This window comes from Carettochelys insculpta, chromosome 2 (assembly GCF_033958435.1).
Source record: "Carettochelys insculpta isolate YL-2023 chromosome 2, ASM3395843v1, whole genome shotgun sequence".
Classification (NCBI taxonomy): Eukaryota; Metazoa; Chordata; order Testudines; family Carettochelyidae; genus Carettochelys; species Carettochelys insculpta.
Genome location: NC_134138.1, coordinates 184,749,182 through 184,767,337, shown reverse-complemented (window position 1 = coordinate 184,767,337; position 18,156 = coordinate 184,749,182). Strand labels below are relative to the sequence as shown.

At 43.2% G+C, this 18,156-nt stretch overlaps 1 protein-coding gene across 3 annotated transcripts in view; it reads right to left on the bottom strand.

Moving 5' to 3' along the window:
• The window catches only part of VPS41 (VPS41 subunit of HOPS complex), a 184,375-nt gene that overhangs the window by 51,243 nt on the left and 114,976 nt on the right, over positions 1-18,156 (bottom strand). For all 3 annotated transcript variants that reach the window (XM_074988089.1, XM_074988088.1, XM_074988090.1), the window contains 5 exons: positions 17,345-17,442; positions 13,663-13,792; positions 9,212-9,327; positions 4,325-4,381; positions 2,954-3,015 (listed from right to left, as the gene is read on the bottom strand). In XM_074988089.1, the coding sequence (XP_074844190.1) occupies positions 2,954-3,015; positions 4,325-4,381; positions 9,212-9,327; positions 13,663-13,792; positions 17,345-17,442 (463 nt within the window). The remainder of the gene's footprint in view (positions 1-2,953; positions 3,016-4,324; positions 4,382-9,211; positions 9,328-13,662; positions 13,793-17,344; positions 17,443-18,156) is intronic.

The following is an 18,156-nucleotide window of genomic DNA, read 5'->3' as shown; positions in this document are numbered from 1 at the left end:
GATGTGGGGTGCTTATCTTGAAGCTGTCCCCATCTTCACTGTTAATCTGCAATTTGAAGTCTGCACTTTGAAATTCACGCGGTTGCTATTATGCTAATGAGGTGCTGAATATGCACGTTGGCACCTTATTAACCTGCTTCAAATTGCCTCATTTGCATGCCACCTCTGACAGCATGGTGGGGGAGTGCAGAAGCAGCCTCCCAGAACTGGGTACAACACTCCAGTGGAGGCCTAATCAGCACTGAGTAGAGTGGAAGAATTACTTCTTGTGTCTTGCTTACAAGACTCCTGCTAATGTATTTCGGAATGATAGTTTGTTTCTTTTTCCTTCAGAGTTACACTATTGACCCATAACTAGCTCATGGTCCATCATGCCCCTTGGTACCTTTCTACACTACTCCTTCACAGGCAGTCAGTCATTTACTATTTTGTACATGTGTAGTGGAGTACTTTGCATTTGTCCTTATCATATTACGTTCTATTTAGCTCAGACCATTTCTTGAGTTTCTCCAGATCATGTTGAATTTTCATCCTAGCCTCCAAAGCACTTGCAACTCCTCCGGTCTTGGTATTCTCTGCAAACTTACTAAGCATATTCTCTACGCCATTATCTAAATCATTTATGAAGATATTGAACAGAACCGGTCTGAGAACTGAACCCCACTTGTTATGTCCTTCCAGCAGGAGAGTGAACCATTGATAACTGGCTGGATAACCACTTTCAGAGAGTAGTTACGTGCCCACTTAACAGTAGCTCCACGTTGGTTGCATTTCTCTATTTGTTATTAAGAAGTCATGCAAGACTCTATCAAAAGCTTTACTAAAGTTTACATAACACCACCTCTACCACTCCCCAACTCCCATTCACAAGGCTTGTCATACTTCCCAAAAAACCCTTATCAGGTTGTTTTGCAAGATTTGTTTTTCACAAATCCATGCCGACTGCTACTTGTTTATTTTCTTCCAGACGTTTACAAATTGATCCTTTAATTACCTTCTTCATTATTTTTACTGGTAGAGAATTTAAGCTGACTGGCCTAAAATTCCCTGGGTGGCTTTTATTTCCCTTTTTATAGATGAGCACTATATTTGCCCTTTTCCAGTCTTCTCGAATCTCTCCGATTCTCCATGACTTTTCAAAGACTGAAACATTCACTACTGAGATCTCCTCCTTGAGTATTCCAGGATGCATTTCATCACATTCTGGTGACTTGACTACAGCTAACACGTATTGCCAAAACAAAACCATAAGGCCATTTGTTATATACAGCTGAACAAAAACATGAATGCTTTGGCTATGTTCCCTCTACTCCCTCAACTTCCCCAAACTAGGCACCTTTCAAGGCCTGGTCTTGTGGCAGTTGTCATTCAGACAAGGTGTTCTGGACACCACTTTCTTCAGAGCATACCAACGCTATTCCTTTGGCATGTAAAAAAGAGTCACTATGGTAACTAGTGTGATATTCCCGTCCTCTTTTTCAGCAGCAAAATGTACCACCACAGCTTTAATTCTACCCACTGCTGATCCAGGACCTGAAATTTATTCCCCACAGTACAAACAAACAAACAAACACACCAAAACAAAAAAAAGCACATGGTTATTTTACTACTGTATTATATTATTTTGGTGTCATCAAAATAAGTAATAAATTTACTGTTTGTGATCTCCCATTAGAATTAAGGAAACTCCATCAGCTCCACAGTAGCTATTTTTCACAGCCCATATACACAGATACGTTCTCAATGGTTATGTCTACACTACCAACTGAGGAAACTTGTGTCAACAGAATGAGTCCACACACAAAAATGATCCACTCTTTTGTCAGGCCCTGGCCCTCTGCCTGGCCCTCTCTCGACAGAACGGGTGACCGGAAGCACAACAGACCGGACTACCCAGTGACCCAAATGCACTGTCTGTTGACTGAGGGCCCCCTGGAGTGTCCGCATGGCTTTTTTGTCAACTGATTTTGTTCAGAAAGGCATTCCTCCTCTAGGCAGAGAGGCAGAACGTTGTTGACAAAAGTGCCAACTGCTGTTGACATTCTGTCAACAAAATGCATTTTGTGTGTGAATGCTCTGCAAGTTTTGTCGTCAAAACCAGCGTTTTGTTGACAAAACTCTCTAGTGTAGACATAGGCAATGAGTAAAGAGTCTAAGCCACTACAGCTTCCATTCATTTAAATGAAGTTTGCCAGAGGCTAGTAGTTCTAAAATCTAGAAATCTTCAAGTGCTTAAATATGGATTTATGAAGCTCACTTCAGGTAGTCAGATTTGAAATTTTTAGTCTAAATAAAGCTGAAGTATAATTATTATTGTGACCTGTTTTCCGAGCTGGCAACAACAACGAACACTGATAATCAAGTAGATTCAAATGATAATGTAAATAGCAATGATATAATGGGGTCTAAAAGATTTAAATCACGCTCTTAAAATGTGCGTGCAGACCTGCTGATAAGGGACAGTGGGAGCAAATGGTGATGCTGCCCCACAGCCCAGCGTTTCAAAGGGGTTCAGAGCTCCAGCCATTGCTGCTGCTACCTCAGTCCCTTTGAAACACTACAGCAGTACCACTCTGCTGCTCCATGCAGCTGGGGGGGAGGGGAGTGGAAGAAGGCCACAATCTGAGCAGTGCTAAATTCTAAGTGCCCGAGGCCTTGACTCTTCTGCTCTTGGTCCTGCCTCTTCTGAGGCATGCAGCCCGCCCTATCTTGCCCCAGGGCCTGGGGTGGCTGTCAGTCCCACTGTATGTGTAGGATATTTCTAAGAACTAAAAAGATGTAAGTGACTAGGAAGGCACAAGTCACCGAAATGAACCTGCAGATGTTTCTATCTTTATAAATGAAAGGATAAGCGTAAAACAAATCATTGGACTACTACTATACTGCTTAATCTAGTTAATACATGCATTACACATAATCACATGCACAGCAAAGACATTTCTAAATATATTACCTGGCAGCCAAGTCATACTCTCCTTTCTCCACTAGATGATTTATATAGGCTAAGCCTATGTCCTATAATAAAGGGAAAAATGTAAAAATGTGAAACTACATATAAAAGTTCTAACGTCAAGTGTTCTTGAAAAATCAAATAGTTAACTGCTGTAATAAAAACCTTTCAGCTCTGTTTGCATTCACTGGCTTGTTAGGTCAATCATCAGTGTTTATGTCCCATCAATATGTCCATTTAAGCTCCTCTTTGCACTTAGAAATAAGCACCTGTACATAAATCACACTGAAATTCTGACAGTCTCGTCTCCGAAACGTATGACACTCTTAAATATTTGTCATGAGTTCTTTAATATTGAGCAGAACATACTACTTCCCAAGCTCTGAGTGGGGCTCCACACTACATCTAAGTGGTTTAGACTGAGGATGAGAAAACGTTGACTCTGAGATGGGACACTTTCTGCATTAACTAAAAAGAAAGGCTTGATGCCTGCGGCTGGAGAGAGAAAAACAGCACTTCTGCTGAGAATGTAACCCCAAGCAGTGCTCCCTAAAGTAGCGGAAATTCTGATAATTTCGCAAGCTTCTCATTTAGTACTGAGAACTAGGGAAAAGAAACTCGGCTACGGACTTTATCTAAAAAGCTCTAATATCACACCAGTGCTATCCAAGCTACTTGTAAATTTCAGGGTCCACTTGCAATTTAATTAAGAGTTAAAAAAAATGTCAATCAATGTTTTGTGCTTATTCTTTAAATACCATATTCCACCTTTAAAAAGGCAAGCCATCAACTCAACATTTAAGTAAATTAAAAAAATGGATTTAAAATATTGCTGGTTTTCATGACGTGCAATATTTTCCTAATTTTACAAAATACCTGTATTCTTCTTACTGCTGCAAGTAAGACTACACAAGCAACAGGGACAACAACCATGCAGGGTTAAACAGTGGCTATTATGAAAAAGACAGGGATTTTTAAAATAGTTTATGAGTGCTTATTTCCCACTGAACTTCAACAGGATTTATACGTCTAATACCTTCCATTGGCCCCTTTGATAATTCTAGCCATCATGTTGTCTTATGTAGAAAGTTAAGCTTTTCTCTAAAGACTTGCAGGTATTATAATATTAGCTGTTACTGGAAATAAGAGTTGGTAAAAGAAAAAATCAGAAGTATAATTTTTAAGTTCACCATTCTTATAAACTCTGAATACTAATATCCTTCTTTGGGACTGACCTCAGAAAACTGAACACTGGTTGGAAAGTATATAACTATTGCCTGGAATAATATGGACATATATAAAGAATGAATATAAAGTACCATGCAGTTATAAAGATCAAAAAAACAATGTTTATTTTGAAGTTTTTAAACTTACCAAAATCTTATGTTTTTTTATGGTCTTCTGACTGATCTCTGCAGCCATCAAAGCCTCCTATAGTCATATGATAGAAAAGTGACATACAAGCCAGATATACAAAACTTCTACATAGAAAGCTCTAGAACTGCATAAATCAATCCCTTTATATCATGCCTTGTGTTTGAAGCACTAGAATTTTTAATGCCATGGTTGGATGAACCACTTAGAATTCATACTCAAAAGCAGCCATCCACAAAGGAAACTGCTTTTGTTTCCATCTGGCTTCACTTCACATTAGTATATTAGGATCAAATTTCAAGACCATGGCACAATACATACTGCAATACCATTGGTTAATGATCAAACAAAAAATCCCTTGCTAGCAAAGCCTATAAGAAAAATCTCTGAGAAATGATATTTTCTTTATTATGTTCAACCAAAACATGGCCTCCTGTCAGATTTTTTTTTTAATAAATTTAATTTGTAGTGCTTCTTTAACTACTTCAAATGTGCAGAAACATATCTGGCTTTTTTAAAGTACAAATGAAAAAAGGGAAAACTTAATTTTGATTACAACACAAGCTATTCACAGATTATTAGACTTAGAGGGCTTTCACTAAGACACACACATAGCTATTGCTGAACAGTGCTTGAATCTTGTGGGACTAACTGAAGTGTTTTGCATAACTACAGAACTGTATTCACCATTTTTGAATTTATTCCTGCATCAGGAAAGTCAAAATTTAGTTAATCACAGAAATATGCACGAAATGGGGACGAGAGCTTTGTTCTTCCTGGAAGACTGTTTTGAATTTGGCTTTAAAATACTTGCATTCATTCAAAAGTAAATTCAAATTAGCCTCTGCAAATTTTTTTTAAAAAGCCTACAAAGTCCTTTAACCCATTCACTATGGGAAATCAGAAACCAGAAAACTTGGGGATTGCATTAATATTGCAGATAAGTGTTTTTAAGTAGAACCATTGCAAATTCCGGAACCAACACTAAGACTACGTCTACACTACACTAAATGTACTTTTTGAAAGAATGGCCTTCAAAATGGCATGGCCAAATGCACAAAGCCACGATTCCCTAACTCGAAAGAGCAGCCCAGCATTTTGAACTGGAGCATCTACACAACCACGGCCGTTATTTCAAAATAATGGGCCACGGAACACTGCAAATGGGGTCACATGGCTGCCACGCCCTTCTGGGGCCTGCAGCCAGCCACTCCCTTAAAGGACCCCTCCCAACACACATTCTGCACATGCTCCAGGCTGCAAGGGTTCTCACAGCACTGCAGGCCCTGTGCTGGGACCTGAGCTGTACCAGGGACACCATGCCTCCAGGAGCTCCCTAAGGGTGAGTTCATCCCAGCCGTGGCCAGCCTGCTGGCTGTGCTGCTTGTGGCCGTCTTCCAGCAGCACCAGAGGGACAGTCACATAGGCACCCTCCTGTGGGCTGTCTGTTAAGGGCTACTTCAGTGTCCCCGACCCTGCCAATTTGGCGACACTGAGTCTACCCCTCCAGCACTGAGTGGTGGGACCACCTCTTGCTGGGGGACTGGGGTGACAACCAGAGGCTGCAAAACTTTAGAATGACCAGGGAGACCTTCAAGGAGCTGTGCCACTGGTTCGCTCCAGCCCTCCAGCACCACAACACCAGGATGCGGCCCGTGTTCCCTTTGGAGAAGAGGGTAGTGATCGCAATATGAAAACTGGCCACCCCAAATACCTACCAGTCTGTCAGCCATCAGTTTGGGGTAGGCAAGACCACTGTCGGGGCAATCCTGCTTGAGGTAAGTCTGGCTAAGGCCACATGCACCCTAGGGAGGAGGCCACCAGAGGGAAGGGGGCCACCATAGGGAGGGGCCCAGGGAGCACACAGCCATGCACTCATGGACATGTCTGTCTTGCACTATCTGCAGGTCGTCGGGGCGATAAACACCCTCTTCCTGTGCTGGGTCGTCACCATCGGGGACCTGGACATCACCCTCGCCGGCTTTGCAGAGCTGGGCTTCCTGAACTATTTCAGCATGCTGGACTGCACACACATTGCCATCCATGCCCTGGGCCACAGCATAGCTGTTTTTGCGAACAGAAAGCGGTAGCACTCTGTGGTCCTCCAGGCCATTGTTGACACCCAGGGCCAGTTCATGGATGTGTGCATGGGGTGATCGGGCAGGGGTGATGGATGCAGGAGGGCACCTACCTGCCCCCGTGGAAGCTCCCGATAGGAGGTATCATCATGCCCCTCTCCACCCTGGCTGACGCCGCATACCCCATACACCCATGGCTCATGAGACCCTACACAGGCTGCACCAACCCGTCCCAGGATGTGTTCAGTGCGTGCCTGAACCAGGCCAGGAACACTGTCAAGTGGGCATTTGGGCATCTCAAAGGCACTTTTGCTGCCTCCTGACAAAGTTTGGAGGTCAGCCTCCATAATGTGCCCATAGTCACTGCGGCCTGCTGTGCTCTGCACAATATTGTGGAGAGCAGAGGAGCCCTTCACCCAGGGTTGGGCTGCGGAGACCAGCACTGCGTACGAGCATCCACCTGCTGCCTCATGCTGCCAGGCACAAAGCAATAGGGTGTGGGTCAGGGAGGCCCTGTGTGAGGTGGGGTTGGGTATTGGGGCAGGTGCTGCGTGTCCTGTAGATGAGTGGCCTCCTGCCAGCTGTGGCAGGGATGGGACCCCCTTCCCCAGGCCCCAGGCATCCTGAATGCCCAGTACGTACCTGCTGCTCCCTCCACAAAGGGTGGAGATGTCCATCTGGAGGGGTCCCACCTGGATGATCTGGAGGGGGCTGGGATGAGAAGGGTCCCACTGCTGGAACACTTGTCATTGCTGCCAGCCTCTCAATCCTCGTTCCTCGGGCAGGGGTTGGGGGCACCCGAGTGTCCCAGCTCCTCCTCCTCCGTGGCCGCCTCAGTCTTGGTGTGGGGGGGGTGGCCATGTCCAGGATGTGTTCAGAGGGTGGCACCTGTTTGGGCCGCAGTAGGCAGTCCAGCTCTTCAAAGTGTGGGCACCGGGTGGGAGGTGCCCCGGAGCAGCTGGTGGCTTCTTGGCTGTGGCAGTATGCCTACCTCGGCTCTTTGACCTTGGACTGCACCTGGTCCCCGATGAGGCTGGGGTGCCCCTGACACTGAGGCTCCCAGAGAGCCAGTTGAATGTGTCCGCGTTGCTGTGACACACCCTGAGTCTGGAGGAGGACCTCCTCTTCCTTGAGCTCCTCTTCGGACCAGGACGGGCTGCTTCTTGCTCATTGCTGGCTCAGTTCTTGAGAGGACTCACCAGGGTCCCCATTAATACAGGGGGATGGTGATCTCAGCCTGTTGTTGGAGGGAGGGCATGCAGCTGAGAGCTCGCGCTCTTCCTGGTGCTAGCACACTCTCAGCTTCCTGCCATGGGTTGCTGGGGGCGTATGTCCTTAAATGCGGCCGGTGGTGATCATAGAGCCCCGCCTGGTGTAGCTAGAGTGTCTCCTGTGGGCCACCACCATGGTGGACCCACTATTTCAAAAAAGTAGAACGCAGTAGGCCTACACATATCCTATTTCAAAGTTACACTTTGAAATACAGTGCTGTTCCTAATATGGGAATGGATGAAAGACTTTGTAATGCGGCCCTCTTATTTCGATCCTGATTTCGAAGTTGCACATTGGCTATGTCTACACTAGCCCCAGAACTCTGACAGGGTCATGTGATAATGAACCCTAATTGAAAGATGCCAATGAGGCGCTGCTATAAATATGCAGCACCTCACTAGCATAATGATGGCCAGGGCACTTTGAAAGTGCCACTTTTGATCGTGTGCAGCCCATCTACCCAGGGTCCTTTTTGAAAGAACCCTGCATGCTTCAAAATCCCCTTATCCCTATAACCAAACAAGACCTTGGACCACACCTGGAATTGGAATCAAATAGAAATAAGGGGATTTCGAAGTTTGCAGGGTCCTTTCAAAGAGACCCCATGTAGAAGAGTCGCGCATGATCGAAAATGGCACTTTTAAAGTGCTGCGGCTGCCGTTATGCTAATGAGGCACTGCGTATTCATGGCAGTACCTCATTAGCATCTTTCAATTACATTCATTATCACGCCCCTTTCGAAGTTCTGGGACTAGTGTAGACATAGCCAATGTGTGTAGACGCTCCGTGGGGCTTTTTGAAAAGAGACCTTATTTTGAAGTTATTTTCTAAATAAACTGCTAGTATGGACATTGACCAGGTATCTAAAAATCAAGTATCTAAATAAATGATCAGACTTTTCAAAGAAATTGAGTACATTAGGCTCCTAGTGTAGTCCCTTACCACTGCTGGTGTTCAGCAATGTTCAGAGCCAGGCTACTTCAGGAATCAAAGATGTTATATTTTGTTCTGAATTATTTAACATTTTGAAAGTTGTGCCCCATATGAAAGAAACTACTTCTTAGCTGGATCTGTGTCTTGTCATCATAAACACCCTTTCAATGTCTAATGCCTCAGAACAGTGACTTACAGTGTACCAAAACTAAACCTTTTTCCTTTAATAAGTATGGATAGTATCAACACAAAAAATATCTGATCCCCAATACTGCTCTTCAAAGCTAAATAGTATTACTAATTTTAGTGACATTTACCAATTAAAACCTGACATAGAATTCTAGAATTGGAAGGGACCTTGAGAGGTCATCAAGTCCAGTCCCCCGCATGGACACACCTTTTCCATCAACTGTGCATTTCGGCTCCAATCTTGCAAAAATGTACGCAATGGGACAGCATGTCAATAAAACTACACACACTTACGTGACTGAAGGATTGGGAAATAAGCTTAAAACAAGGCCTTCCCAATCACATGTGATGGCAATGGTTACCATGGAGAACAAGACGTTCAAACATAAATGAAAGATAATTTGGTAAAAATTACCTCATATTTCTTCTTTTCAAGAAGCCAGTCAATGTGGTCATCTTGGTCCCGTTCTTTAGCCACAACAATATCTCTTGGACTAATAATGTAAAACAGTGATTCACCCTCTGAATGCTCTGCGAACACATGAAATTTTATTATTTTATTTTTCTAAAGTGTTGCATTTTAGCTCACGTTTGGGGAACAAAAAAAAAAAAAAAAAAATCCCACAAGCAAGATGCTCCTGAGGAATATGACTACCTTGGATGTGGTATGCACCAATAAATTAAAACTGATATAAACAGCAAAATAACCCACCACAGCTTATTGAAAATTCTGATTCATCCTCTAGGTATAAACTTTATGATGGTTTAGAACACACTGTTATACTTTCAGAGGACTATTATACTACCTTGCCTGCAATACACCCTCCCAATCAAGGTCAAGGCCATCAAAAGCACAAATGATGGATGCCAGAGCCCCTGGGGACTTGATACATCCCTGTTGCAATGCATTTGCAATGCAGAAAATTAAGGCTCTCTCTCACTCTCATTCACCAACATTATAAATACTTAGTCTGATTAAACTTCAAGTAAAAATTAGCTCAAAAAAGGTCAGATGTTACACAGAACAGAAATACTCAGAACTGCATTTTTTCCCTCAAAGCCTAGTGTGGGAGAACCTTCTCAACATTCTGTAGGTACCAGGATGAAATTTCCCAACACTATGTCCATCTGCGCGCACGCGCACACACACACACACACACACACACTCTCTTACATACATACAAAACTATGTACAGTATGCAATACATTCCAAAACAAAAAGTTTGTACACGGCAGATGAATCAGAATATTCATGGAGCAGTAACACATTACAGTGGGGACGAGTTCCCCACCTCCCCTAGGCAGCAGGCAGCAGTTTACAGCATTTCCAATTATTTAAGGGATGTATATTCAGGTCTGACAGGCCTACTTTGATTTGAAGTTGACTGTATGAGATATATGTGCTGCTGGGTTAGATGATAAAAATCAGACTCAGCTTTGAGAATCCAGACCATTATGAACAGTGATTAATTTGTAATGAAAGAGGAGCCAGGATTCAATTTTTGTTTATTTATTTATTTATTTATTTTTGTATTCATAACTGAGGCAGCAAGACCAGAGGTGCCACAGCTGCGAACTGCCAAGACTAAAGGTGCCAGGGCTCAGCAAAGCCCTGGCACAAATTAAACACTGATTATGATTCTGCCGCATAACACAGGCTACAGAATTTCACCCAACAGTTTCTGCATCAAGTCTATAACCTTTGTTTGAATTAGAGCATGGCTATTTAGAAAGGCAACAAATCCTGATTTAAAGACTCGGAAAAATGGAGAATCCATCACATCCTTAGGTGAGTCATTTCTAGCCTGAAATTGTCTAGCTCCAGCTTCCAGCCATTGGATCTTGTAATTACTCGAGCTGCTGGTTTAAAAAATCTCCTGCTGACAGATCTCCTCTCTGTGTAGGTACTTAGGAGGTACATTTTCAGTGTAACAGGCCTTAGGTCAGTGGAAACGAGGATCCCAGTGCTTTTGAAGATCTCTCTCTTACAGACTACGATCAAGTCACAATCATCTTTTTGATAAATTAAAACAGATGATTCTTCTTCATGCTTCTTCATGCTGTAAAGCAGCTTTTCCAAACCATTAATAATCCTTGTAGTTATTGTTCTGAATCCATTCCAGTTTATCAACATCCTTTTTAAAGTGTGGACACCAGAACTAGGTACAGTAATGGGCTCACTAATGTCATACATCAAGTTCTGCCACCACCTTTTACTACTCTACATAAATCCAAGGATCACATTACTGCTTCTAGCCACAACCCTGTATTGAGAGCTCACATTAAGCTGTTTAGCCATCATGACTCTTACACCCTCAACAAAGGTTCTGGCTTCCAGGAGACGATCCTCATGCTGGGACAAGGCCTACTTTTTTTTAACCCCGAGGCATCTTTTGTGAATTGGCCTTAAAAGACATTTAAATATGCACAAGTAAGCCAGAGCTTGTCTTCATTACCCAGTGACTTCTCCCATTTCTGTGTCATCTTCAAACATTACCAGTAAAAAATTCAGATTTTCTTCTGGGCCACTGATAAAAGTATTACCAGTGGGCCAAGAATACATAGCAACAGAAACTCATGATATGCAACCCAACTGGATGCTGATCTGCCCACAATAAATGCTGTTTTGAAATTTGACGGTTGGTTTTTAATGTCTTAAAATATGGTGCACTGATTTTGCACAGGGCTAACTCTTTTAATCCAGGAGTCTCAAACTCATGGCCTGGGGGCCAACGGCAGCCTGAGCAGTTCCACAATCTGGCTTACACATGGTTGCTCGCACATGAATCCCTGTGGCCCTAGTGTGGGTGTCTGTCCCCATACCCATTCCCCAAACCCAGCCCCACCTCTTCCTGCCCTGCTCTGCCCCTTCCCCTGCACTGCACCCCTTTCCTCAAGCCTCCTTCCCCCAGGGAGACAGCCTCAGCAACTAGTTGGGGGCCTAGTTTGGGGCAGCAATAGGGTATAGTTCATTGCAGCAGCAGGAGCTGTGGGTAAGCTGAGCAATGCAGCATCATCCGCTCTGCCATCCTCTGCCAGGCCAGCCAGGTTGCTCCATTGCACCACAGCGGCAGGAAATGGAGAGCCCCAGCTCCACGGTGGGTTGGCTTATGAGTGGTGGTAGAGTGGAGTAGGCTGCTGCACAGCTCTGCTTCCAGGCAGCTCCTGCTGCTGCAGTGAATGCAGGGGGCCCTGAACTCTGTTGCCAACCTTAGTCCAGCCAGGGCCCTGTAAACTGCCCACCTGCTACACCTTGCTCCAGGTGATGCACTGGGGGGGGAGGGAAGTGCGTGGGCTGGAAGGTAAGGCCAGGAGACATGGTGGGGTGAGGAGGGACACAAAGACTTGCCGCCCCCACAGCCCTGCCAGAGAGGGATGCCTACGGGCTCATTAGGAGCATCTGAGGGCTGGCATTGGCTCTATGGCCAACTGAACTTGAGACATCTAGCTCTGAAGGACCCATCAGCATTGGCAGTGCCAATATGAAGTCCCAGAGTGGCCTAGGTCTGCTGTTAGAGGCGTACAGCCTGACCTAACTCCTTAAGGGCCTAATGGCCTCAGTTAGAAAACAGTGACTCGCCTTCTGCTGTGGGAGGAATGTGGAGACAGAAGCCTCAATTTCTTTTTAAGATCTGGCTCCAGACTCATGAGGTGACTTTGCAGGAGGGGAAACAATGAAAGACTGTGAAATGGAACACACAGTTGTTGCCAAAAAGCCGAGGGTGGCAGAGGGCCGCAGCCATAACTGCTCTTGGTCTCTGGAACATCTTTCGAAGTCAGATGGGTGCTGGAATCATTCCTGATGGTGACAATGACTGATAATAGCTTCCTGTCCCAAGACTCTGGTGCACAGGAGCCAACACTGAATTCCAAGGAGGATCCAGAGTAGTCCAAAAGCCACAGCGGTACTGTGCCACACTGTGTCAGATGATGCCAGCACTGGGAACAACATACTAGGTTTAGAGCTGGGCTGGGCTGGGCTGCACAAAAAAAAAAAGAGTTGGATGTGCCACTACCTTGACAATCAATCACCCGGTGATCTGCTTTTTCTACTGGCAGAAAACATATCAGAGCTTGCAGAAGAACCAATAGCAGCAGGTCTACTCTCCTGCACAACTGAAGAATTTGGCAGCACGCAGTAGAGTCTCTTGCTGCTGTGCTAATCTCAGGTGTTGCGAGAACCAAGAGAGCTCTTTGATCTGGCAGTTGCTGCACTAAGACCCTCTGTACCACAGTACAACAAGTCCTAGTTTTCTATGAAGCCTGTTGACTAGAATTAATTATGCTTCCCGCCTTTATTACTTCATTGATGGCATCCCATATCAAGAACAGGCTAGAAGACTCAGTCACAGAACCAGAGTCCCTTGTGCTAGGTTCTAGATGACGACCATTTGACAAAATATGCTAATAAAGGTTAATGCCAATGTTGTGAACAAACCTCATTGGCAACATTGGTACATTATTGTGTATTATGGCATTATTGTGGCATTATTTTGTGGTTATATGTATATATGTAATCTACATAATTAAATACTCTTACCATATAATGCTTACAGGAACTCCCAGGCAACTGAGAAAATGCAATACAGCATAGTAAATGTAATGTTGGAACTTTCTAGTTTTTTCTATGTTGGCATTCTGTAATTTTAACCTAGTAACCTTCACATTGCTTTAAGCGGTATTTTTGCAAAACACAGAACAATTAATAGCTAATGCCACAGAAAAATATCAGTAGAGGTGCTAAAGGATATGGTAGTAATTTAATGGTCTGACTTCTACAAGAATAATTAGTCGAGGCTGTTACTTACAGAAAACAAAGAAAGAAACAAACAAAAAATCCTACGAAGAGTTACAGAAATGTCTCACCTAAATGATAATCTCTGCATTCATTTTCTTGGAACCCTCTAACAGTCAGAGCATCAGAGGAGATCTCCTCACAAGACTCAGGAAGGGGCTGAATAATATCCAGTCTAGGTCTTGCACAACATTCCATTTCCTGGGAAAAATTCAACCACAACAATGTTATTTGTCTTTTTTACATGAACTGATAGTCACCTGGGAATAAGATTTAAATACAAACTTCTGTAACTCAGTTTTCCAGAATGATAGCCATTTCATAACTACAGAAAACTGGGAATATAAGTCTAGTTCTGACAGTTTGGGTGTGTCCATTGTCGACAGTGGGTATCACTACTACTCTTTCATGTTCACTTCTGCAAAGAGATCTTTGTGAAAAATTATCTTTAGCTGAAATAGTCACCAGACATGAACTTCAGATTGTATGTTGAATTGCAAATTTTGGAGTTCAAAATTTGTGCACTGTTGATTAGTTTTGGTACGTGAATCATATGGTTATTTTCCTATTCTTTCTTTGGTTTGCCATTAAGGTATGTAACCAATCCTGAGCAAAATGCATGTCTTACACATGACTGTACGATCAGAATTATGCATTCTGTTAGGTACATAAATTATAACTTTTCAGTTAAGGACACACTGAGATTTGCACTTAAAAAGATTAAAGCTGTTTGATATGTACAAAAAATATGCCATACCTTAACCAAACACACAGCACTTATTCAGGGTATGGAATTAATTTTCTAAGAATTCACCATTAAATCCGTTATTTCAGACGGATTAACTAGATTTCTAACTGGGCTCCAACGCTTTTTTTTTGGGTGTCTAAACTTATATTTGATTACCTCTTGAAAACAAAATTCCTGACTTTTGAAATGTTAAAAGTAGCTTATTTCTCGATGACAGCAAAAGGTACAAAGGTGTAAATCTATGATTTAATTTCCCGAGTCATATTCCTAACAACATAATGACGATTGTCCCTAGGATATTTATCAACTAATAGATTTCCAGAATTTAAGATTTCAGTTTAAAAATTTAAATAGTGGGCTAGATCACTATTAGATACATCGAATCTGTGCAGAATACAGCTCCACAAAGGAACAGGTTATAGCAACCTAATGCTCAGCTCAACTATATGCTGGTAACAGCCTCAGTGTCTTTTAAAGCAGAGTGCATTTCAGTATAAATTTATGCTTTAAACATCGAGTCAAAGTAGGACTATAGTAATCTGAAAACATAACATAAAATTCTTGATCACTGATGAGCTCAAGTAATGGGAACATAGGGAGTCTGTTGCAGGTATTTGTGGGTGAAGTGGCATAAAGCTTGTGACTTAACTTTTACCTGTGGCTGATTGTTTTCTGACTTTGGGGTCGGGGAAGCTGCTGGTTTTACACACTCGTATTTTTGACCATGCCTAGGCCCCAGCACTGTCACCAAAAAAACCCCACCACACACCCTGGTTATCAATCACACTCAATAAATAAGAGTACAGTAAAGCCTCAAAATGCACAATTTTAAGTTGCGCAACTCAAAATCCCTCCGCCCCCGGCCATGGCTCAACCTCCCACTTCCCTGTACAACCCCAGTTCAACCACCTGGCCCCATTCAAATCCCTCATGGACCGGCCCCGGCTCACCATCCCTGCCCCAGTTCAATGCCCCCCCCGTGGTCCAGCTCACCATCCCCACCACAACTCCAGCTCACTACCCCTGCACGCAGCCCCAGTTCAAACCCTCACACGCAGCTCTGGCTCAACCCCGCGCAGGGCCATGCATCTCTGACTCAACTCCACTCCCTCTGCAGCCCAACCCACCGACAGGCTTAATCCTCCCCAAATGCCCCCTGCCCCCTGACTTATATTTCAATAGGAGCTCCAGGTGCTTCTGCTGCTTTCTCAAGTGCAGAATGTGTGTTCCAAGTGGGGAAAAAGCTGCCCCCCGGCTTACAAAAATTTTAAGTTACACTAGGGTTCATGGGAACACAGCCTTCGCATAACTCGAGGGATTACTGTACTTAGTGAAGATGCAATCTACATTTTCCACTGGAACAGGTACTACCCAAAAAGTGCTAGCCATGTTGAAGAGAGAAGCCAGCCCACTGAGCAGCACTGTCTACACTGGCAGTTTGATCCATGTGACTGCATCACTCGGTGTGGATTTGCTATGACCCCGAGCAACATTTTTATACTGACATAACTTTGTAGCTCAAACCAGGGCGAAGAAGTGGACAGTTTAAGTCACTGGTTCAAATCTAGTCCCAGTTTATAATAACTGCAAGTTATTTGCCAGTTATGAAATGAGTTGGTGGGCACACTGATTCACAAGAAAGAGAATTCTACAACACAGAGATCATCACCAATGGTAACTGTCACCCTCTTGTTGGCAATCACAGCAAAGAGACCTAACCAAGAGGTCCTTGAGATTGAACTGAGATTAAAGACCCTCTCCCATAAGACCTGAGTTACACAGGCAGGAGAGCGAGTGGAACTCTTCACAGCAGCTGTTTGTTTGCTTTGGACAATTAGAGGGCTTCAGTTTCATCAGGTTGGCATTTTTCATAGGTTCTGCATTCACGTTTCAAAAAAAATCAACCATGTAACTACATTAAAAATCTCTCACTGCTGTGATCTACTACTGCTTCACCTGAAACTCTCTTTCCCTCCTTGCTCCCTGAAGCAGTTAGAATTTCTTTCACTTTTCCCATTTACCTCGTGTTTTATCTCAGCTTTTTCAGTACAACTTTTTCATTAGCAATGACTGTCAATTTCCCTGCTTACTAGCATTTCACCGAGCCATTGCCCTTTTCATTTGTTACCTCCAGTTCTTTCAAAAGCCTACCTCACACACCAGAGGAATTACTGTCCTAGCTCTATGGGGAAAACCTGCTGTGGCATTTTCCCCCCTTTAAAATAAATAAATAAAAATAATACTCTGACATCCTGCAATAGGGCCAGAAAGCTAACCCTATTGATTTCAATAGGTTTGAGCATTAGTTTGAGTCTACAGCATTTCATTGCCTAGCAACATGTGCATCCAGTTGCTTGAGGTTACTATAGTGATGACTGTCAAAGGGAGGCACATTATCAAAGAGATGATCAAGAACATCTGCCACACTCATACTGGGGCTTCAAGGGCTTTCGTTTCCCCCACTTTTTACTGTGTATTCAGAAATAAATATATGAGGCAGGCATGGTTGTTTCCCACCTGGTTGTCACATTAATTCCAAGTGCTACACACTTACAAAAACATACAGTGCACAAGACAGATGTCTGTGAGATGAAGGGAACAATCAACTGCTCTCCCAGTAATTTTCACTGCCAAAACTACTCTCACTCCTATCGCTGGAACTGAGTAACTTCACTCACACATTCCTGAAAACATAGTCTCAGCAAGTTGCCCCTCCTTTCAGCTTGATGTAGCCTTCATTCCTTCTTACACAGAGGGGGCAGAAAAGCCAGGGGCTCTCTTTGTTCCCTCAAAAGGAACAAAGGAGACCAGACAGCAGAGCCTCTAAAAGGTAAATACCCTATTCTTCAACATAACCTCTGTTGCCCACATAAGTCAAAGAAGCTGTATCCATTCATCACTATAGAGTAAGATAATGAAGGATTATTTCACAGATAACTGTTGTTTCTAACTTAAATCTGAGGAGGTTTTGCACTGCTGTGCAACTGTAACGCCAAAATAATTACCGTTTTCTCAGAAACCTCCTTTACGTAAGAAAGTACAACAAGCTGGTCACAGAGAGGTGCAAGTCCACTGATGTAGAATTCAGTATCAAACTGGAAAACTGCAACACAGGAAAGACATAGATTTATATAAGAGCATGAACCACTCTCGAAGAAAAACATGGATCTCATTTTCAGAGGTGGCCAGCTGTGCATGCTCAGCATTTCAGATAAATCAGACTCAAAGCACATAAAAAGACTACAGTACTCCTTGCTAGACTCACTAGGTGACAGAAGATTGCAACTTGCAAATGAAACTAAATTAAGGGTTAGAAAAAGATATATTCTCGGGCTCTACCATATGATATCAGTAAGACACTTGAAATAAGAGGGGTCATGGGGATTTTCAGTAGTTGATCACATCACATAATAGGACTTGGAGCTAGAAGCAGAGCTAGTGCAGTTTACAGAAAGTATTAAGAACCTTTTCCTATGTTCATTAAATTGTGGAAACTCACTTAGCGGTTCCCTCTAAAGCTACTGGTGTGATAAAATAATAATCTTAGGAGTCCCACACATCCTCAACTTAAGTTTCACAGTGATTTTTATGAGCAGGCAAGTTTTTTTGTTTTTTTGTTAAGAAAATGTTATCTGGTATTTCCTTCTTTGGCCTGATTTGTAACTGAATTTTCAAGATCACTCCCAAACCCGGGAACTGAATGCTGACTTTAATTTGCTGCGGGAAGGGATTGCAAGACACAATTGACTGATTATGTTTTTTAAAAAGTTGTTTCAGTATACAGTGAATCACAACTTTATACCGCACCTGAAATGGA